General features: G+C 38.1%; 1 protein-coding gene across 1 annotated transcript in view; it reads left to right on the forward strand.

Moving 5' to 3' along the window:
• Positions 1–781: 781 nt before the first annotated feature.
• SHCBP1L (SHC binding and spindle associated 1 like) overlaps positions 782–23,677 on the forward strand; it is a 46,682-nt gene continuing 23,786 nt past the window's right edge. The window contains exons 1-5 of the mRNA XM_058539910.1: positions 782–1,235; positions 3,048–3,197; positions 15,065–15,279; positions 16,811–16,897; positions 16,969–17,187. Of these exons, the coding sequence (XP_058395893.1) occupies positions 828–1,235; positions 3,048–3,197; positions 15,065–15,279; positions 16,811–16,897; positions 16,969–17,187 (1,079 nt within the window). The 5' untranslated portion in view covers positions 782–827. The remainder of the gene's footprint in view (positions 1,236–3,047; positions 3,198–15,064; positions 15,280–16,810; positions 16,898–16,968; positions 17,188–23,677) is intronic.

Consider the following 23,677-nt stretch of genomic DNA (forward strand, 5'->3'; position numbering starts at 1 on the left):
GTGGTCTCTGTTCTCCAAAATGTATTATCTTGAGCAGACTTTTACTGTGAAAGTGTTCATAGTTTGCACACATTACTCCCAGCTGGAAATGTGCGTCCAGTTTGTTACATAATATAATCTTTTATATGAGAATTTTGAGCAGCACAACAGAAAAATGAAAATAGACTAACCTATCCTTCTTGGCAGAAAGCCAGTATCTTGTTTAAAATGTAAAGGAAATTTTATTTTGGGAACCATGTGAACAGGTTGGGGAAAATCTAGGTCACTGCATTTGTCACTAGAGTTCCCTCTGCTAATAATCACAGGGTTCCAGTTACCGTCGCCTCCTAATGTAAAAATAAATTTTTTCAGGCTGTGTTTGTGCAGATACGCCTGTGTGGGCGGTAGGTGGCGCATCTGGTAGTGATGACCTGGAGGGCGACTCCCAGTCACCCTGAAAACGTGGGAGGACCCTAAGGAGAGAATTCTGTCGCTGGGTGGTTCTAAAGGGAGAGGGGTGGGCTTAGAAAGCACCCCCTGGGTGTGCGCACCCCCTAGTGGGGGCATCGCACTGACCTCCACACACTCCATCCCGCCCCTGCCCTCAGCCCGTGCGCACGCCCCGCAACGCCCCGCCCCGAGCCCCGCCCCACAACATCCCGACCCCGCAACACTCGGAACCCCCCTCAACGCCCCATCCCCCGACTCCTCCCCCACCCGCGGCGGGCAGCTGCTCGAGCCGCCGCGCTCGTTGCGGGCTCCGAGGGCGCAGCTCACCGATTGGCCGGCGCGGCTCAGGGCGGGAAGCGTGGCTAACGGCCGTCGCTGGCCGTCGGGGCGCTGCGGAGATGGCGTCGGGGTCCAGGGCTCCGGTGCCTGAGGGCTCACTCCGAACCTTCAGCCCCGGCAGGCGAGGCGAGAAGGTTGTCTCCGCGCCCACCGGGGGCGCGGTGGAGGCGGGGGCCCTGAAGAGCGCCGCGCCCCCGGTGCGGTCGGTGATGGCCTCCCCTCGCCCCGTGAAGGGGAGAGCGGGCCGCGAGGCGGCCCGGCGGCGGCTCCAGCTCCTGCCCGTCTCTCAGGCCGAGGGCCCCGGAGAGCGGGCCGAGGAGGAGGACGAGGAGCCCCTTCTCTCAGTGCCCGAGGAGGATGAAGGGGAGGCGCAGCCGCTGCCCCCCGTCTGCGTGTCCCCCATGCGGGCCATGTGGCGGAAGGAGAGTGTGGCGCTGTACTGCGACGAGTTGCTGCAGGGCTGTAAGGTGAGGAAAACGAGAGAAAACGGGCCGAATCCAGCACAGGGCCCTTGGTGGGGGGGTCATCGGGGGGCATTCGGCTCTTCCTCTTAGGGTGAGGGAGGTACAAAGGGCACTAAGAAAACCTGCATTTCAAAAAACTAAATTTACTCAACTTTTATAGGGCTTCCACCTTATTAGAGGTACCCAGGCCCTGTCCTAAAGGAGTTTCAAGGAGATTTTCCGTCAAATAGAACATGTGTCAGTTATGGGGACAGCTCTGATAGTGTTTTCTGAGAGCTCCTAAAAGATGAAGATAGATAGGCTTTATCAACACGCAGGTATACATCTTAGGTTTTTCATTTAACAATTTGTGTCCAAACATAAGAATAAGATTACTTAGACTTGACTTTTACCTTACAGTACTAAAAATGTTTACACTTTAAGAATGGTTCCCAGACGTCAGTCTAGGATGTGGCATGATGTGTTTTGTATAGAAGATGCGTACCTGGTAACACTGAATAGAGCAAATATTGTATGCATCGAATCTATTTTGTTTTTTAAAAAGTTATGGCAGAAGAATGTTTGTATGAGGATATTCACTGCAGTGATATTTATAAAAAATTAAAAATTAGGAACTAAATTTCCAACTGTGGGGGCAGTAAAAAGCTTGTGGTGGCTTCATATAATGGAAACCAGTGCAGCTATAAAAATTAAGTTTTCAAGAACTATAGATATGCTATAATGTTAAGTAAAAAAAATCAGAAGACAAAATAAAACATATGATTCATATGTATGGATGAATATATGCATAGAAAAAAGACTGGAGGGAAATACACCAAAATATCAAAATGGTCATTCTGGCAGCCAGGATTAGGGGTGGTTTTTGTTTTCCTCATATTTCCTCTGTTTTTTGGATTTTCTGTAGGTTAACCATATTTTATAATCAGAAGAAGATTTTATTTTTAAAAACATTGTTACCATAAAACTAGGACAGTATTAATGACCAACTTATATCTGATATTGAGGGTTGGAAAAGGTGAAATTTCAGAAAGGTGATTGAAAACGTTTCTACAAATTATTGTATCATTAATCAGATAGGGTCTAATGACTGAATTTCATAATAGCTTAGGTTATTAATTATCCCTCAGGTAGCTGAATTTAAATTTAAAAAATCAAATGGGCAAATATTTATTGAATGCTTAATATACTCATTTGTTTTATGAAATGGAGTGCTATTTTGAATTTTTATGTACTGAATTTGTTTTAAATAGTTAGGTCATTACATCTTTAAAGTTCAGAAAAAGTAATTACTATGTTTTGTGTTTGGTTTTTTTTGGTGAGGAAGATTGGCACAGATGTTAGCTCTATTTTGTACGTGGGTCACCACCACGGCATGGCTTGATGAGCGGTGTAGGTCCATGCCAGGGATCCAAACCTGCAGACCTGGGCTGCTGAAGCGAAGTGCACCCACTTAACCACTACGCCACTTGGCCGTCCCCACAATTACTGTGTTTTTTAATATGATGATTACACTGTTTTTATATGTATAATTACAGTTATTTCTGCTCAGTTGATTAGTAAAACAAATTACTTAAAACACATAAGTAGATGTCTCATCTCTGAATTACTCTTGAGTGAATAGATCTCTTTTAAACTTTAATTTTTTAATGTTTTCCATTAAATATAGATTCAGTGAAAACCTATTATTTTCCAGATTTTTCATTATTTAAGAGTATATTGGTTTTATATTTAAATAGAAATCAATAAAAATATTTATATATAAATCTATAATTTCATATATTTATACATATATTATATTTTTTTTCCTCATGCTAGGCGGAAGATGCTGATGAGGCTATGAGTAAATACCTGTCAGAAAAATTAAAGTTGAAAGACAAATGGCTTGGAGTCTGGAAGACTAATCCTGAGTTATTCTTTGTGAAATATGAAGAAGCTTCTATCCCTTTTGTTGGTATACTGGTTGAGGTAAATAATTTTTACCTGATCTTTGTTCTTTTGAGTGAAATTATCAGTTTTTTTAAAGACCAAAATATGACCTTATTAATTTGGAGCTTTGATACTTAAACAGAAGTTGACAAAGGTTTATGTCTATTTTAAGTTTCTAAGCAAATTAATAGTGTAAAAAGAAGGTAAGGGGGGATATTAGCACCCATTTACTTGTAAACAGTTATCATTAAGTGGCCTCTAGTAGTATCAGACAATATTTATTAGCCTAGTTTCAATTGCTCAAATAATATAAAAATAACAAAAGTACATTTCTTAAAAATTAGTAATTTAAGCTTTAACAAACTTGGGCCTTCTTTTTTCATCACTTCCTTTTAATCTTCATTTATCTAAATTATGAAGTTTAGTTAGATTAGGAAAGAAAAAAAATGGGTCAGAAAGCTATTGGTAAAATCTGAAATTTTTTCCTATGAAAAGTACCCTTTTAGTATAATACATCAGCTTCCAAGCCTTCATTTAAGATTTTGCTTTTTTAGGTTTGTAGGTTAAATATTTGGCATATTTGGTGTCATAAATTTGATTCCCTTACAGGTCAATTATCCGTGTATAGAAATTAATATTTGCAATCACAAATGGTATCCCTGCCTCAGGTAGATATTTCAAATCTGTAGTTTTGGTCACAAGAAAAACTTGTGTTTCAAACTCAATACATTGCACACTACCTGCAAACCATTCAGTTCTATGTTCTATGGAAAAGTAAGTGAGTGGTAGTTTTATAGATAAAGGACAGCATATTTTCAATCATACAGACTACAAAGGAATTTGAAAGAGTCTTGGGATTAATTTTTCAATGATACTCTATTTTTAGTGTTTCTTTGAGGTTTGCTCAACCTCAGATTTTGAGTACCTTTTGCCTGGAACTTTCATGACGTCTCTGGACTTCTTTCGTGTGGATAAAATGAGAGAAAGTGGACTATATCAGTGTCTTTAACAGTTTATTTTTTTTAGCAGTATAAGTTTGGGGGTTTTTTTCAGTCAAGTTTTATGTGAAAACCCAACATACACAACACATTAGAGCAGAACATTTCTAATTGAAATGAGGGGTGGTATCCTAGCAATTGCTTGGCTTCTCTCTCAACACCTCATGATAGCCCCTACACTCCATAAAACCTTTTAAGATTCCTAAAGTTACATGGCAAGTCACTGGGTTAGTTTATCTAAAAGTTCCATCAGGTTTTAAGGTTTTACATGCAATACATTGATTATTTGCTCTCTTCCTTATTCCAAAAACAACAAGCAAGATTACAGATAATTAGATTGCTTTAGAAATTGCTAGGGGCTGCTAATGTCCTTTAAACATTATAAAGGTAAGAAAAGGGAGAACAGAGGAAAAAGCAGAATAGTATTTTGGCGCATTCTAATTTGAATTATGTGGCTGTGAGACTAGTTCTTGGGACCTCTTAAGGTAGTGCTGCACAGTTCAGACTTTGTTGTTTTGTCTGCCTCTGCTTCTTTAGTCTTACTTAGACTGAAGTATCAACAGTGCTATATAATGCTCGTTGTTCTGAAGTCACAATAATTATTCCTGTGGACCTCAATCTCTGTCTTTTTCTTTAGATACTGTATTTTCTATTACTGCTGCAATAAATTTCTACAAATTTGGTGGGTATATTTTGTTTGGTGGGTATAATTGTTTGCCTTAAGCAATATAAATTTATTATCTTACAATTCTGTAGGAAAGAAATCTGACATGGGCCTAATTGGGCTAAAATCAAGGTGTAGGCAGAGCTGCATTCCTTTCCAGAGGCTCTAGGGGAGAATCTTTTTCCTTGCCTTTTCCAGCCTCTGTAAGCTGCCTGCATTCTATAACTTGTGGTCCCCTTATTCCATCTTCAAAGTTCTTCTCAGACTGTATCTCTCTGGTTCTCTGTAGGCTGGAAAGGTGCTTCCCTTTTGAAAGACTCATGATTAGAATGGGCCCAACTGGGTAATCCAGGATAACTTCCATATCTCAACTCCTTAACCTTAATGACATCTGCAAAGTCCCTTTTGCCATATATAGTAATATATTCACAGGTTCCAAGGATTAGGGCGTGGACAGCTTTGAGGGCCATTATTCTGCCTACTACAGATTCATACAACAACAAACAAAAAAATACTTGGAAACATAATATTTGACTGGAAGGAAATCTAGCATATTCTTAATCTTGGTTACAGAGTGGTCCAGAAGTTAAGAAATTAATTAATTTTTGTAACCTCTGCTGAAACTAATTTGGCTAAATATATTAAAAATTTTAAGGAGCCGGCCCGGTGGCGCAAGCGATTAAGTGCGCACGCTCCGCTGCTGCGGCCCGGGGGTTTGCCAGTTCAGATCCTGGGTGCGCACCGACGCACCGCTTGTCAAACCATACTGTGGCGACGTCGCATATAAAGTAGAGAAAGATGGGCCTAGATGTTAGCCCAAGGCCAGTCTTCCTCAGCAAAAAAAAAACAGGATTGGCAGATGTTAGCACAGAGCTGATCTCCTCACACACACAAAAAAATTTTAAAATAGTTCACTCATTATATGTCAGTTGTATCTCAATAAAGCTGATGTTGACCTTAAACAAACAGCCAGTTATTTCTCCAGCAAAAAATTAGTACAAAGAGCTCAGCTAGTCGCCATCAATACGCTTTTTTTGTGAGGAAGACCAGCTCTGAGCTAACATCTGTTGTCAGTCCTGCTCCTTTTTTTTTTTTCCCCCTTTTCTCCCCAAAGCCTCAGTAGATAGTTGTATGTCATAGTTGCACATCCCTCTAGTTGCTGTATGAGGGACGCCGCCTCAGCATGGCTGGACAAGCGGCACGTCGGTGCGCGCCCGGGATCTGAACCCAGGCCACCTGTAGCGGAGTGTGCACACTTAACCACTAAGCCACGGGGCCAGCCCCTGTCAATAAGCCTTTTTGTCAATACGTGTTCCCACTTTTTTGTCAACATCCTTTAGAATTTTGTGTATATCCTTTGATCAGGCTTAGAGAATCTTTAATTTGGAGATGTTTAGGGAACTCTCAGTGGATTCTGGAAACTAGTTATTTATCTGATTCTACTATATCATAGTTTTAAAGAGGGAAATAGTCACTTTGAGCTGCTCTCAACATTCACATCTTGCATCATGGCTATTTCTACATACTCCCAACTCCAGTAATAGACTTCTTGGTTTTAAAGCCTGTTCTGTAACTTGCTTTCTGAACAAATTAGGAAAGGCATTTATTTTATTTATTTATTTATTTTGTGAGGAAGATCAGCCCTGGGCTAACATCCATGCTAATCCTCCTCTTTTTGCTGAGGAAGACTGGTTCTGAGCTAACATCTATTGCCAGTCTTCCTCCTTTTTTTTTTTTTTTTTGTGAGGAAGATCAGCCCTGAGCTAACATCCATGCTAATCCTCCTCTTTTTGCTGAGGAAGACTGGCTTGGAGCTAACATCTATTGCCAATCCTCCTCTTTTTTTTTTCCCCCCAAAGCCCCAGTAGATAGTTGTACATCACATTTGCACATCCTTCTAGTTGCTGTATGTGGGACGCGGTCTCAGCGTGGCCGGAGAAGCGGTGTGTCGGTGCGCGCTCGGGATCCGAACCCGGGCCACCAGTAGCGGAGCGCGTGCACTTAACCGCTAAGCCATGGGGCCAGCCCCCTCCTCCCCCCGCCAAAGCCCCAGTAGATAGTTGTATGTCACAGTTGCACATCTTTCTAGTTGCTGCACGTGGGACACGGCCTCAGCATGGCTGGAGGAGTGGTGCGTCGGTGTGCGCCCAGGATCCAAACCCGGGCCGCCAGTAGTGGAGCGTGCACACTTAACCACTAAGCCACGGGGCCGGCCCAGGAGAGGCATTTAAATTCACATTCCTTGGGACCCTTCTCTTCCCTCTATCTGCTACTCTGTCTCTCTCCTTTATTTCATTGTAAAGGCCTCCAAAATAGTAGTTTATATTAAATGTCTCAGTTTCCTTACCTTCTGTCTACTCATTTGTTGTTAAATGTTTTCTTGGTTTTATCAATGGTAAACATGCACATAGTTTTTAGAGACAGTAGATTTACCACTTTTGTTCTGAAACAATGCAGTCACCCAACCTCTATCCACCCTTGCTGCCATTGCTTATATTTTCCAGGTGCAGCCAATTTCAACCAGTTTAATTAATTATTGTAGTATTAATTCCCTATCTCCAAGTGTCATGCTCATATTGCTACTTCTTGATTTCTCTATTTTAGGTTTTACATATAGGCTCCCACTATGGAAAATGGGGATTTAGCTCTTCTTTATATCATCACCACTACCATTCATTGTTCTACCTCATGCCCATATTTTCCACGTGCTCCCATCCTCTCAAAATGCTTAAATAATAATTCTGATTTGATCAAATACTCAGTGTTTACCTTCATAGATAATATTCACTTCACAGATAGATAAACTATTTAGTATACTATGGTTAATTTTCCTTTCCTAGACGTTTAAAAAATTTTTCCTAGAGTTAATAACCTTGTTTTTTCATTGTGTTTCATTTTGTCACTCGTTTATCCCAAAACTTTCCTCCAATTATGTAAATCTTCTCACCATATTCAAACGTCTATCAGTTTTGTCTTCTTAAAGAAGTATCTCTTACATCCTCTGATCTACAATCTAGATTAGTGATCTCTAGACCTGCTAGATAGCTGTCCTTTTAGGATCTCCCTCCATCATTATCCTAGGAATTCCTTTCACCATTCTCTTATGCAGAATTTCCCAGAATTCCTGTCTTTCTTTTTTCTTAGTTTATCCTCTCATTTTGGCCAGGGACCTTATCCTAATAGCTTCATGGGCAAGGGCAAAAAGCAGATAAAATTATTGCAATCTTGTGTGCTTAAAAATATCTTTATGGTATTGTCATATTTATTTGATAGATTGACTGGGTACATGAATTCTGGGTTCAGTTTCATGCCCAGAATTTGGAAAATACTATTTCATTGTCTTCAAGCTGCCAGTGTTGCTGGTTGAGGAGCCAATATCATTGATCCTTTGATAATACCTATATATTTTTTTCTCTCTGAAAACTTGTAGGATCTGCTCTTTGTCCCCAAAGTCCTCCACCAAATTACAGCAAAGGAATTTTTTAAAAAGGTACCTGAGGACAAGAGATGGGAAAGGAGGCAATAGCAACAAAATTTGGAAGGTGTAAAACAGATAAATAAGTGGCAACTGACTTAGTACAGCCAAGAAAGTTGAATTCTAAGTTTGTAGTAGGGAAAGCCAAAAAAAATCTTGATTTACACTGCCAAAGGCTCAGGAATTGACTGTACTTAGAACTCTGGAAATGGGGTTAAAGATGGAGCTAAGAAAAAATAATTGCTTGAAAACTATTTGAGAAACGGGGACTTCCTTTTCCAGGAAGATGGAGTAGAAATACTTTTCCCTATTCCTCCTACCAAATACAACTAAAAACCGTGGATTATATATAGAAAACAAACATAAGAAGACTCTGAAAGGTGGAGAGAAGGCAGATTGGCTACAGACCTTGTGATCCAAGGAATAACATGATGGTGAGTTCCCTGGGCTTTGCTTCATATCTCCTAGACTGGGTACCAGAGGAGCTGGCAATATGGAAACACCAATGGGTGTAGACCAAAAAAAAAAAAAAAAAAGTCCCCTCAAAAGCATGCTTTCTCTAGCCAAAGGACCAGGAAAGGGGCAGCCAACACCACAGGAAAAACCTGCTGCCCCTCCCTCCCCACTGCAGGAAAAGACAAGTGAAGAGCCTGACTTCCACCTTTGCCAAGTTATAACAAGGCACACTAACCCCACTGCCAGAGTGGTGTTAGAGAAGACCTAGTGGGAAGAAAATGGGGAGCTGGGTGATAAGAAACTTCCCGCAACTCCCATGGTGTTAATGTAGACTACATGGGGGAAGCCTAGACTACCACCCCCACCTAGTAAGGAGAGACTCCTTCCACTCCCTGTAGGGGTGGTGTCAGAAAAGGTCTAGCAGAGAAAGAGAACTTTCACCACCACTGCACAATGTTAGTGGAAACAATGTGGGGAGCAGTAATGAGGTGCTCCTCTCTCTCTCTCAGCCAGGGTGGTATCAGTGGAGGCCTAATGGGGAACCTGAACTCCCAACCCTGAACAGCAGTAATGAAGAAATACTGGTGCCCCCCGCCCCCCAAGAATCAACAGAGGCTGAGTGCTGAGTGAAGAATCTGGACTTTGGTCCTTATCTGGCAGTAACAAGGTGGCAACCCCCTGTCTGTGCCAGATTGGTGTCAGAAGAGGGTTGATTTATAAAAGATTTAAATAAGATCAAGAATCTCATAATACTCAAAATGTCCAGGTGTCAATAGAACATTGCCTGTTATGACTTATTAATCACTTCTAAGAACCAGAAACATCTCAACTTGAATGAGATACTCCAATACTGAGATGACAGATGTTAGAATTATCTGACAAGGATTTTAAAGCAGCCATTGTCAAAATGCATCAGTGAGCACTTATGAATGCATGTGAAACAAATAAAAAAATAGAAAGTATCAGCAAAGAAATAGAGTGTCTGCAAATAAATGAAAGATACAAAGAAAAACCAAGGTTTTAGGATAAAAAAAAATACAATGACTGAAATAAAAAACTCAGTGGATGCACTCAACAGCAGAATCAAGTCAGAGGAAACAATCACTGAATTTGAGGACAGAAAAGTAGAAATTACCTGATTGAACACCAGAGAGAAAATGAGACTGAGGGCCGGCCCCGTGGCTTAGCGGTTAAGTGTGCGCGCTCCGCTACTGGCGGCCCGGGTTTGGATCCCGGGCGCGCACCGACGCACCGCTTCTCCGGCCATGCTGAGGCCGCATCCCACGTACAGCAACTAGAAGGATGTGCAGCTATGACATACAACTATCTACTGGGGCTTTGGGGGAAAAATAAATAAATAAAATTATAAAAAAAAAAAGAAAATGAGACTGAAAAAAAGAATGAACAGAGCCTCAGGGACATGTTGGACTATAACAAAATACTTAACATTCATGTCTTTAGAGTCCCAGAAGGAGAGAAGGTGAGGCTGAAAAAATATTTGAAGAAATAATGGCTGAAATTTTCCAAATTTGGCAAAAGACATAAACATACAGATTTCAGAAGCTGGTTTGAGAAGCATGGTTAAGGATGGCAGTATCCCCTTGAGAAGAAGACAATAAGTGAAAGTTTACTGGTACTGAATGTTAGGATCCTCTGCCTTCTACCTTGACTCTGCTTTTAGAACACAGGCACCTAAGCATATTCCTCCAGGCATGAGAGTTGGAAGACTTTTCTATGATCAGCTCAAAAGAAAAGACCTAAAGATACTGGTATGTGGAGTTCCCATGGAAAGAGTCTGGGTAGACCATCTTACAGTGAAGTCCACAGTAGACTTGTTCCACCCATATACATAGACCTTGCAATCACCTTTTTAGTGTTCCACTCTTAAATATTAGCAGACAGCCAAGGGTCACCAGACATTTGTGGAAACTCTAATATCAAAACAGTGGTTAAGGGGCTGGCCCCGTGGCTTAGTGGTTAGGTGCGCACGTTCCCTTACTGGCGGCCTGGGTTCGGATCCTGGGCGCGCACCCACGCACCACTTGTCCGGCCATGCTGGGGCGGCGTCCCACATGCAGCAACTAGAAGGATGTGCAGCTGTGACATACAACTATCTATTGGGGCTTTGGGCAGAAAAATGGAAAAAAAAAAGGAGGAGGATTGGCAATAGGTGTTAGCTCAGGGCTTGTCTTCCTCAGCAAAAAGAGGAGAATTCACACAGATGTTAGGTCAGAGCTGATCTTCCTCACACACACAAAAAAAATTAAAATAGCGGAAAAGAAGACATTTGGAAGAAACAGAGATGATAGAAGAAAAAAATGTAGATGTATATTTAAAAACCTGTTAATTTTCTCAGAAAGAAAAAGAAAGATGAAGAAAGCATCCATGAAACAAGAACTGGAACCTATATGATGGGTAAATTCCAAGAAAGAAAGAGAGCTTTTGGAAATTAAAAATATGATAGCAGAAATGAAAAGCTAAATAGAAGGATTAGAAGCATTGGAAAATACAGTTGAGCAAATCTCCAATCAAGTAGAGCTACAGAACTAAGAAATGGAAAGGAAAGAGAGGAGAGGAATTAGGGGATCAGGTCCAACATCCAAATAAATGTTCCAGAGAGAGAAAAGGAGGGGGAGGAGGGGAAGAGGAGAAGGAGGATAGGGAGGAGGAGAAAATAAGAACATAACTAGGGGGAAGCAAATTGTTAAATTGTGCAAGTTTCCCAGAACCAAAGGACATGAATTTCTAGATTGAAAGGGCCCACTGATTGTCCAGCACATAGTGAAATTAGAGAATGCCAGGGCCAAAGAGAAGGGTGAGCAAGGTTGTGAAGAGAAAAACAATAGGTTCATATAAATGATCAAGAGGCAGAATAGCATCGGACTTCTCAATGGTAATTCTTAACTGAAAAGGCTATGAAAATACATTTTCAAGAAACGTGATATCCTAACCTAGAATTGTATACCCAGTCACACTATCAGTTAAGTAGAAGAGAGTAGAAAAAAAGATATTTTCAAATATTTAAGATCTCAAAAGTATGTCTAATATATCCATCTTGGGAAGTTAATGGATGTCATCTTCAGTTAAGGAAGTAAATAAAGAAATATGAAGACATCAGATCCAAAATATATAAGAGAAAAGCAAAGAGAATTCCCAGAATGATGGTGAAGAGACAACAGCTATATATGTAGCAAGCATAGAGAACCAGTTCAGATTGGAACTAGTCAGAGAACTCTGGAAAAGAATGCTTCAGGAAAATGAAACATATTTCATTTTAAACACAACCTCTTATATTTGAACTTAGTGAAAGGTTTACACAACTCAGGAAATTTAGAGTTAAATTATTGAAAGGCACCTAGAAAATTGAGCAAATGAAAATCAATACGATTACTGACTCCTGAGAAAACAAAAGTTTGTTCAGGAAAGGAAATTTAATCAGCTTACACTATATGGCTCACCTGTGAATGGCATTTTGAAACATATTAGGGTAAATGCTGAACACTAAGATATAACCTTAGTGGTGGATAGAGAATCAGGAGAGTGTGGGTATATATGATGGGGATGGGAAAAATGAAAGAGACAACTAAATTCTTATCTTTCAGAGTGGGAAGTCAATATATTATGCCAAAAACTAAAGCAAAACAAAACTGTAAGTGGCAATATAAGAATATTATTTAAAAATAAAGAGGTACGTGTGAAAACAATCAGCTAAAAGAATTAAAAGTGGTTGCGTCTAAGGAGCAGGAATTAGAGGGTGGTGGGAGATTTTTAGGAATTCTGTTTTCAGGGGCCAGCCCAGTGGTGTAGTGGTAAAGTTCATGCGCTCCGCTTCAGTGGCTTGGGGTGCGTGGGTTCAGATCCCAGGCACAGACCTATACACTGTTCATCAAGCCATGCTGTGGTGGCATCCCACATACAAAACAGAGGAAGATTAGCACAGATATTAGCTGGGTGACAATGTTCCTCAGGCAAAAAGAGGAAGATCGGCAACAGATGTTTGCTCAGGGCCAATCTTCCTCACCAAAAGGAAAAAAAAAAAGAATTCTGTTTTCATAACAAACCTAGTACAGCCATTTGATTCTAAACTATATGCATGTATAATACCGATTTTAAAAATCCAAACTAAAATTTTTAAAATATACGGTTCTATCAAATTTTTTTTTTTTTTTGAAAAAGAAAAAAATGGGGCCGGGCTGGCCCCATCTATCAAATTTTATACTTATTTTTTGGAAATATATTTTTGTTCTGTCACTAATATGGATTGCAGATCACTTATATTCAAACACCCAGTTTTAAATTGTTATTCTATTTTTCCCACTTATTTGAAAAATAGAATTAAATTGATTATAAAATTTGTACTTCAAAGTTTGGTTAGTGATTTGAAGATATTTCCTATATTTAAACGATTATTGTCACATATATTGATGCTGTAAGACTTACTGATATTTAAAATATGTTTCTTTACCTAACTTTACCTAAAAATGAAGACTTTTATTAGACATGTACTTGAAATTTTACAAAATTGATTATTGGAAATGTTTATGTAATTTTTAAAATTTAGTAAGTTATATTAAATATTGGAAATATTTGTGTAATTTTTAAAACTTAATAAGTTATATTAAATATTTAATATATATATTAATATATATTATGTTATATATATGTTGTGTATATTAATATATAATATTGTTTTTTTAAACACTTTATTTTTTAAGAGCATTTTTAGGTTCACAGCATAATTATGAGAACAGTATAGAGATTTCTCATATACCCCATGCCCCCACACATGCCTAGCCTCCCCCTTATCAACATCCCCTACCAGAGTGGTACGTTTTTTACAATTGATGAACCTTGAACACTGACACATCATAATCACTCGAAGTCCATAATTTACATTAGGTTTCACTCTTGATGTTGTACATTCTGTGGGTTTGGACAAAATGTATAATGACATATATCCATCATTATGGTATCATACAGAGTATTTTCACTGCCCTGAAAAGCCTCTGTTCTCCACCTATTCACCCCATCCAACCTCTGGCAACCACTCATCTTTTTACTGTCTCCATGGTTTTGTCTTTTCCAGAATGTCATATAGTTGAAATCATATAGTGTGTAGCCTCTTCAGATTGACTTCTTTCACTTAGTAATATGCATTTAAGATTCCTCCATGTCTTTTCATAGCTGATGGCTCATTTCTTTACGGTGCTGAATAATATTCCATTGTCTGGATGTACCACAGTTTATCTATCCATTACCTATAAAGGGCATCTTTGTTGCTTCCAAGTTTTGGCAGTTATGAATAAAGCTGCTATAAGTAGCTTTAGGTAAATAGCTCTATTAGGTAAATAAAAATAAACAATTTTATTGGACATGTACTTGAAATTTTTCAAAATTGATTATTGGAAGTGTTAATTTTTTTCAGCTTTATTAAGGTATAATTGATAAGTAAAATTGTAAGATATTTAAAGTATACAGTGTGATGATTTGATATACATTGTGAAAAGATTTCCTCTCATTGAGTTAATTAACACACCCATCACCTCACATATTTCCCCTTTATTTCTTGGTGAGAACGTTTAAGTTCTCCCTTAGCAAATTTCAATTATACAATACATTATCAACTGTAGTCATTATGTTATACATTAGATCTTCAGACCTCATTCATCTTATAACTGAAAGTTTGTACCCTTTTGCCAACTTCTGTTAATTTTTAATTTTGTGTTAATATTTAATAGAATTTATTAATTTTTAAAACAGTACTGTCGACTCTGTGGTTCTCAAGCACTGATTTTCAGACAAGTGCTGGAGGTCATCACTATATTATGATGAAATGAGACAACTAAACACAATATAGTTTGTTGTCTATGAGGCTAAATTTATTCAACCTAAGGACTTTACTCTTTGTGTCCTTTTTACTTTTTTTGGTATTTGAATAGCCTTTCTTTTACAAATGACATAATATAGATAGTAGGATTTTTTAAAACATACTTTCATGGCAAAATTAGTCCAAAAATTTTTTTTTAAATACTGCTGTTCTATAAAATCCAAAAGTCTGGCACCTCAAATTTAAAAATAAATAATGTAGGAGATACGCGATTCCTCTCATGAACCTTAAAAACTAATGTGTTTAAGAAGTAGCGTTTGAAGAATTATGTTGAATTTTACTTCATATTGACCTATATTCTGTAAGTTGTTAGAGAAGTCATAAAAAATGTAAAAGAAGAAATTTTATAAGTAGCTTATATATGAGAAAAAAATCCTTGTGGTATTCTTTCATTTGTCATTACAAATTTTATAATATTTATCTTAGGTAACTTGTAAACCACGCCAAAGCTTATCGTCTTGTTTCAAAGTTACTGTTTCTGTTGCTGAGCCCTTTTCTTCTAATATTGCAAATATTCCGAGGGATTTGGTTGATGAGATTTTGGAAGAACTTGAGCATAGTGTGCCTCTCTTGGAAGTGTACCCTGTTGAAGGACGAGATTCTGATATACATGATATTGCTTTGGCCTTGGAAGTTGTAAGGTATTAGAGCTTTTTACTTTTGAGAGTTAAAATTATCATATTCAAAAAGTTAATTTAATATGTAAGTTTTGTTCATACAAGCACTTTATAAATATTTATTGATTTAATTTTTACTGCTGAATTCAATTTGTCCATTTTTAATGAACATATTTGTAATTCTTTTAAGCATTCTTTTGCAAAAGAATTATATGTGTGCAATGAAAAGTTTACCGTTTTTTGATCTTGCATTTTACAAATTAAAAATTTGTTGAGGGGCCGGCCCGGTGGCGCAAGCGGTTAAGTGCGCGCGCTCCGCTGCGGCGGCCCGGGGTTCGCTGGTTCGGATCCCGGGCGCGCACAGACGCACTGCTTGGTAAGCCATGCTGTGGCGGCATCCCATATAAAGTGGAGGAAGATGGGCACAGATGTTAGCCCAGGGCCGTCTTCCTCAGCAAAAAAAGAGGAGGATTGGCGGATGTTAGCTCAGGGCTGATCTCCTCACAAAAAAAAAAAAAAAAAAAAAAAAGTTGAATTAAAAAAAGTTCTAGAGATAAGTAACATTAAATTCTGTTTATATTTAAGCATCTTAAATATGTTAGATTTCATTTTTCACATTTAAGGGCATTAGAAGTAAGCCATCATGGGCCGGCCCCGTGGCTTGGCGATTAAGTGTGCGCGCTCTGCTGCTGGCGGCCTGGGTTCAGATCCCGGGCGTGCACTGAGGCACCGCTTCTCTGGCCATGCTGAGGCCGAGTCCCACGTACAGCAACTAAAAGGATGTGCAGCTATGACATACAACTATCTACTGGGGCTTTGGGGGGAAAAAAATAAATAAATAAAATCTTAAAAGGAAAAAAAAGTCATCATCCATACTATGATTGCTTCTTACAAGTTGATACAATTTGAGAGAAGCTATCCAAAACCATAATGCAGAATGTTTTGGGGCACATTTTTGTTTTTCTAATACTTCCTCCATCAATATACAAATTTAATTATAATATTAAGTATTATTTCTTTGGTGAACAAAATCATAGCCAAAATCTATGAAATTTGGAACCTGAATTTTACAGTCCCACTTCACGAAACATTATCTTATCTGTAGTAACCTCAAATAAAATCCAGATCATCTAATTTTTTTTTTTTTTTGGTGAGGAAGATTGGCCCTGAACTAACATTTGCCAATCCTCCTCTTTTTGCTGAGGAAGACTGGCTCTGGGCTAACATCCACACCCATCTTCCTCTACTTTATATGGGACGCCGCCACAGCATGGCTTCACAAGCATTGCGTCGGTGCATGCCCGGGATCCAAACTGGCACACCCTGGGCTGCTGCAGCAGAGCGTGCGCACTTAACCACTTGTGCCACCAGGCCGGCTCCAAGATCATCTAATTTTTAAAGTTTTACCTTTAATATTAGTTCACTGAAAGGTTATTTAAAAATATTTTTCTTAGGAATTAATATTCATGTAAAGAATTCTGACATCAGAATGTCTTTATAATTCTCTGCATGATACTGTTTCTGATCACTTTCATCTTAATTCGATTTATCATAGGTTTTTTTATGATTTTCTTTGGCGAGACTGGGATGATGAAGAAAGTTGTGAGACTTATGCTGCTTTAATTGAAGAAAGAATTAATTTGTAAGTATAGTTAAAAACTTATTCAGTACATTATATAAGATAAACATTATAACTATATTGGTACTTTTCAGGTGGTGTGATATACAAGATGGAACAATACCTGGTCCTATTGCACAACGTTTCAAAAAAACTTTGGAGAAATATAAAAACAAGCGTGTAGAGCTCATTGAGTATCAGAGCAATATTAAAGAAGATCCATCTGCAGCAGAGGCTGTTGAATGCTGGAAGAAATACTATGAGATAGTAATGCTCTGTGGATTATTGAAAATGTGGGAAGATTTACGCCTCCGGTAATTTGCTCTATTTTAAATGGAAACAAAAAGATTACATGGTCATTCTTTTATCATATACTTAACTTGTCATATGTTACCCTGATTGAAATAAATTATAAATATAATTAGATGTCCAGGGGCTGGCTCAGTGGCGTAGTGGTTAAGTTCACATGCTCTGCTTCAGTGGCCTAGGGTTCGCAGGTTCGGATCCCAGGCACAGACCTACGCACCGCTTATCAAGCCATGCTGTGGCAGTGTCCCACATACAAAATAAAGGAAGATGGGCATAGGTATTAGCTCAGGGCCAATCTTCCTCAGCAAAAAGAGGAAGATTGGGAGCAGATGTTAGCTCAGGGCCAATCTTCCTTACTCAAAAAAAAAATATTATATGTCCAGTTTATGAGATGAACACAAGATGCAACTGCCAGTATTGAAAAATTATTTTTATATTAGCTGAATTCACTGAAATCATTTTTTTAATGAAAAATTCTCATAAATCTAGTCCTCTCCTTATCTTTCATCTTTACCTTCTTGATTTTGACCAAAGCATGAGAAAAGAGGAGGTAGACCTCCTCCACATATAATATGCAAAGTAAAGAGAGAGTTGACTAATTTGGCTGCCTCATAATTTCTGCTTTTCTAATCAACATAAGTTGATAAGTTGTTTTTGATGGTAAATAAAACCATATAGTAATGATTTAACCAGCATCATTCTCCAGAATACTTCAAAATGTATTAAAATATTTTTACATTACTGTGCAGTAAAAGTATATATTTCTGTCTTTGTTTTCAATAGAGGGGAAACAGGAATTCTTGCTCATGGTCCCAAAATTAATGGAAAATCTTGAATGGAGCCAGAGGACTTCTGACTATTTCACGCTAAATTGTTTGTGTCCTCCTTTGTGTTCTACCTTTACTCATTCTTTGCCTTAGGAATTCTGAGCCATATTTTACTTGTCTAACAAATAACTGTTAGCCTAAATCTTTTCTTTTTCTATTTTCTTTCAAATTTGACCTATTTCTTTAATCACTGAGAATCCTATACTAGTGCCTATTTCTGATATTTCATTGTTATTGGGATCAATATACTTTGGGATTACTTTTGGAAATCAATATAGGTAAGATTTCTGAAATCCATTTATCTACAAATCCAGATTCAATAAAAGTTGGATTTGAGTACAGATTATCATCACTAGACTTTAGATTCTAATGGCATAGGGCATCACAGAGTTCTCTCATCTTAAAAGTTATAATCACAGAGAATCTAGTTCCAGGAGTGGTGGAGTGAGTTAATTGGTCAAACCCTTCCATAAATAACAATTTTAAATCTGGACAAAATATATTAAAAGTATTCAGCTATTTGAAAGCACTGTGAAATGACTCAAAGCAGGCAGAAACCAGAAAAGTTTATCCTTGAAATGAATTTATCCCTAGAATGGGTAGGAAATGGGAATTTGTGGGTTTTTGGTCTGAAGGTGATCACCAATTCTCGTAGCTCTGGCAGCAAAAAATTGCACGCTTACTGTTTCAAGGTGACAAAGGACAGAGTTCAGGACTGGCAGAGCAGCTAGAAATTTAAGTGGCATATGCTGAAAGTACGAGATCCAAAATCTGATCATAACTCTGTCCATATCCTTGGCTGACCACTAAACTATGCTAGCATTGATGGGTGAGAGAAATCTGTGAACTATGCTAAGAAAGGAACCATGAAGTTGAAGCATGGAAGTTGAGAGAACTGAGCAGAGATGTCAGCTGCTACATACCTCAAGGGAAACATTTTGCATTTTGAGGCCAGGCAAGTTAATTGTCTTTTAGAATACAAGACTAACAATCCTCAGAAGAACATAACACAATCCAGAATTACTAGAATATATTATGCAAAATCTTCAGCATTCAACCAGAAATTAATAGACTTGCAAAGAAACCAGAAAATTAGATCCATACTCATGAAAAAAGGCAGTTAATAGAATCTGATTTTGAGTGGGTCCAGATGTTGGATTTATCATACAAAGACTTCAAAACAGTTATTATAAATATGTTCAACAAATTAAAGGAAAACATGATTACAGAATTAAAGGAAAATATGTTGTTAATAAGTACACAGAGAAATGGAAACTATAAAAAAGAACTGAGGATTTCCAGATTCAGCTCTGACATGTAAAGAGCTTATGAGTTATCACTCCCACCCTTACAACAAGAAAAAAGCTGAACAAACTGAAAATGTCTTTCTTGGACCAATCAGAGAACTGAGATCACAGGGAAAACTGCCACCCTGAAATCTGGAAAGATAGGTAAATTCCAAGAGTCACAGCCAAGATCAGCTCACCTGGAAAGAACCTGCTACAGCCATAAACTGTAATAACACTTAAATGGTAATTTTGATAAATTGCTGGAGTCTGAGTGTGGAAAAGTATGAGAGTGAGAAACTCCTGAGGGGCTGCAGTTCTTAGAGAGACCTCACACCTTTGTGGGTTTTTATCTCCAGGAACCTCATAAGGTTCTCAGGTGAAGAGCCAAAAAAGATCCTATTATGATTCTGGCAGGGAGATGGGGAAAGTAACTATTGTGAAATACATCCCAGAGCATTCTCCATAATCCCCATTCTCCAGGGGAAAAGACTTTACCAGAGCCTTTTCCCACCTAGAGGAAGGGCATTTCTCCTGACTCCAGCCCCCTCTAGCCTTCCTGTCAGGGGAGAGAGGGGGACTAAGGAACACTTGTGAAGGTCACAGTCCAGGGACATAGACCTACTGAAAGACTAATATTTAATCATAAGACTGTAGAACACTTCCTCTCCACTGTACCTTACAACACACCAATGGAGCTCCAGTTTAACAACTGGATTATAGCTAAAGAAACTTCAAGACACAGGCTGTCTAAAGAGGAGACTTGAAGGAAGCCCAAAGACAACAGAAGAGACAAAAGTATGGAATTTTCTGAAGCCTCTGACACCTACAGCTACAGCAAACATTAAACACAGCCCACCTCCTGGCCAGAATAATCTAAAACCTCACATTAAAAACCTATTTACCTCAGTTCCTATTAGCCAATACATCATGCCTGGCTTTCAACAAAAAATCATAAGACATGCTAAAAGGCAAGAAAAAAGTAAATCTGAAGAGGGAAAGCAAGCATCAGAACCAGACTCAGGTATCATTTTGGAATTAATCAGATGGGGGATTTAAAATAACTCTGATTAATATGTTAATGGCTCTAATGGAAAAAAGTACACAACATGCAAGAACAGATGGATAATATAAGCAGCAGATGGAAACTCTAAGAATGAATAAAAGAAAATGCTATAAATAAAAAACACTGTAAATAGAATTGAAGAATACCTTTGTTGGGCTACCGATAGATAGGACACAACTGAGGAAAGAATCAGTGAGCTTGAGGATATGTCAATAGAATCTTCTCAAACTGAAATGCAAAGACTAAAAAGAATGAACAAAACAAAACAAAACACCCAGAAACTGTGGGACTGTTTCAAAGTGTGGAGCATTGTGTAATTGGAATACCAGAAGAGAAGAAAGAGCAAATGCAGTAGAAGAAATATTTGAATTAATAATGGTGAAAATTTTCCAAAATTAAATGCAGGCACCAAACCACAGATCCTGGAAGCTCAGAGAACTCCAAGCAGGATAAATACCAAAAAATCTATACCTAGGCATATCATATTCAAGCTGAAGAAAACCACAGATAAAGAAAAAATCTTGAAAGAAGCTGGGGGAACACCTTACCTATAAGTGAACAAGAATAAGAATTACAATGGATTTCTTATAAGAAACCATGCAAACAAGATGAGACTGGAGTGAAATATTCAAAGTGTTGAAAGAAAGAAGGGCCAACCTAGAATTCTATATCCAGTGAAATTATCCTTCAAAAGTGAAGAGGAAATAGCTTTCTCTGACAAAAAAAAAAGGAAAGAAAGAAAAAGAAAAGGAGAGAATTTGTCACCAATAACCTGGCCCTGTAAGAAAGGTTAAAAGAAGTGCTTTAGGGAGAGGAAAAATGTTATAGGTCAGAAGCTCAGATCTATGTATAAGGGAGAGCTTTGGAGAAGGAATAAATGAAGGTAAAATAAAATCTTTGATTTTTCATATTCTCAATTGGTCTAAAAGGTAACTATTTAAAGTAATAGTTATGATGGTATTAGATGATAATAGTTTATGGATTGGTGAAATAAGTGACAGTAATATCATAAAGGGTGGGAGCGGAGATTGGGACTACTCTGTTAAAAGATACCTGCACTGCACATGAAGTAGTATAGTGTTATTTGAAGGTGGACTTAGATTAGTTAAAAATGTGTATTGCAGTCTATAGGGCAAACACTAAAAAAATTTTTTTAAATAATTGATATGTTAAGGATGTAGATAAAATGGAATAAAAAAATGCTCAACTAAAGTTAGAGGAGGCAGAAAAGGAGGGAAAAATAAAGAATAAGTGCAACAAATAGGAAACAGATACAATTATGGTAGATATTAATTCAACTATATCAATAATTACTTTAAATGTGATGGTCTAAATATATAAATCAAAAGATAGACATTGTCAAAGTAGATAAAAAGACAAGATCCAACTATATGTCATCTATAAGAAACCCACTTTATTTATTTTTAGGTTTTTGCTCCCCAAAGTCCCGTACATAGTTGTATGTGCTAGTTGTAAGTCATTCTAGTTCTATGTGAGCCACCACCACAGCATGGCAACTGACAGACAGGTGGTGTGGTTCCATGACTGGGAAGCAAACCTGGGCTGCTGAAGTGGTGAGTGCTGAACTTTAACTACTAGGCCATCAGGGCTGCCTCTGAGAAACCCACTTTAAATATGAAGGCTAAGAAATATTAAAGGGTTAAAGAAGATACTTCATGCTAACACAACAATTAAAAAGTTGGAGTAGCTATATTAATTTCAGACAAAGTAGGCTTTCAGAACCAGTAAAATTAACAGGGATAAATAGGGGTATTGCATAATGATAGAGGGTTCAGTTCTCCAAGAAGACATATGTGTAGGAACCCAACAACAGAACATCAAAATATGTGAGGTAAACGCTGATGGAAATGCAAGGACAAATAGACAAATCCACTATTATAGTGGGAAACTTAAGCATCCCTTTTTCAATAATTGACAGATCAAGCAATAATAATAATAATAGGAATAGAGGAGAATTCCTCAAATTGATAACATCTACAAAAAACCTAAAGCTAACATCATTTTTTTTTTTTTGTGAGGAAGATCAGCCAGGGCTAACATCTGATGCCAATCCTCCTCTTATTTTTTTGCTGAGGAAGATTGGCCCTGGGCTAACATCTGTGCCCATCTTCCTCTACTTTATATGGGATGCTGCCACAGCATGGCTTGACAAGCGGTGTGGTGGTACACCACCACAGCACGGCTTGACAAGCGGTGCGGTGGTGCGCGCCTGGGATCCGAACCCACGAACCCTCGGGCTGCTGCAGCAGAGCGTGCGCACTTAACTGCTGCGCCACCAGGCCGGCCCCCTAACGTCATATTTAATGGTGAGAAACTGGATGCTTTCCCCCTAAGATCAGGAATAAGTCAAGGATATTTTCTCTCATCACTTCTATTCAACATCATACTGGAAGTCCTAGATAGTGCAATAGGACAAGAAATGGAAATAAAAGTTATACAGATTGTGAAAGAAGAAATAAAACTTGTTGCAGGTGACATCATTGTCTATACAGAAGTCAACAACAACAACAAAAAACACTGGAACTAATAATTAAGTATAGCAAGTTCACAGGATCCAAGGTTGATATTCAAAAGTCAACTGCTTCCTTATATACCAGCAACAAACAATTTGAAATTTTAAAAAATATCATTTACAATAGAGCCAAAAAAATGAAATACTTAGATATAAATCTAACAAAATATGTACAGGATCTATATGTGGAAAACTACAAAACTATGAAGACAGAAAAAAAAGGAAATGCAAATAAATATTCTGTGGTCATGGGTTGGAAGACTCAATATTGTTAAGATGTCAGTTCCTCCCAACTTGATCTATAGATTCAGTGCAATCCTGATGAAAATCCCAGCAAGCTAGTTTGTAGATACTGACTATTTCTAAAATTCAGATAGAAAAGCAAAAAGCCTGGAATAGCAACACAGTACTGAAGAAGAATAAAGTGGGAGTACTCATTCTACCCAATTTTAAGGCTTACTGTAAAACTGCAGCAATCAAGAAAGCATGGTATTGGTGAAAGAATAGACACAAAGACCAATGGAATGGAACAGAACAGAGAGTGCATAAACAGACCCCCACAAATATAGTTGACTGATCTTTGACAAAGGAGCAAAGGAAATTCAATGGAGAAAGAATATTATTTTCAGCAAATGGTGCTAGAATAATTGAACATCCATATGCAACAACATGAACCTAGACACAGACCTTACACTTTTCACAAAAATTAACTCAAAGTGACACACAGACCTAAAGTAAAATAAAACTGTAAGACTTCTAGAATAAAATACAGGAGAAAACCTA

Source organism: Diceros bicornis, chromosome 4 (assembly GCF_020826845.1).
Source record: "Diceros bicornis minor isolate mBicDic1 chromosome 4, mDicBic1.mat.cur, whole genome shotgun sequence".
Classification (NCBI taxonomy): domain Eukaryota; kingdom Metazoa; phylum Chordata; class Mammalia; order Perissodactyla; family Rhinocerotidae; genus Diceros; species Diceros bicornis.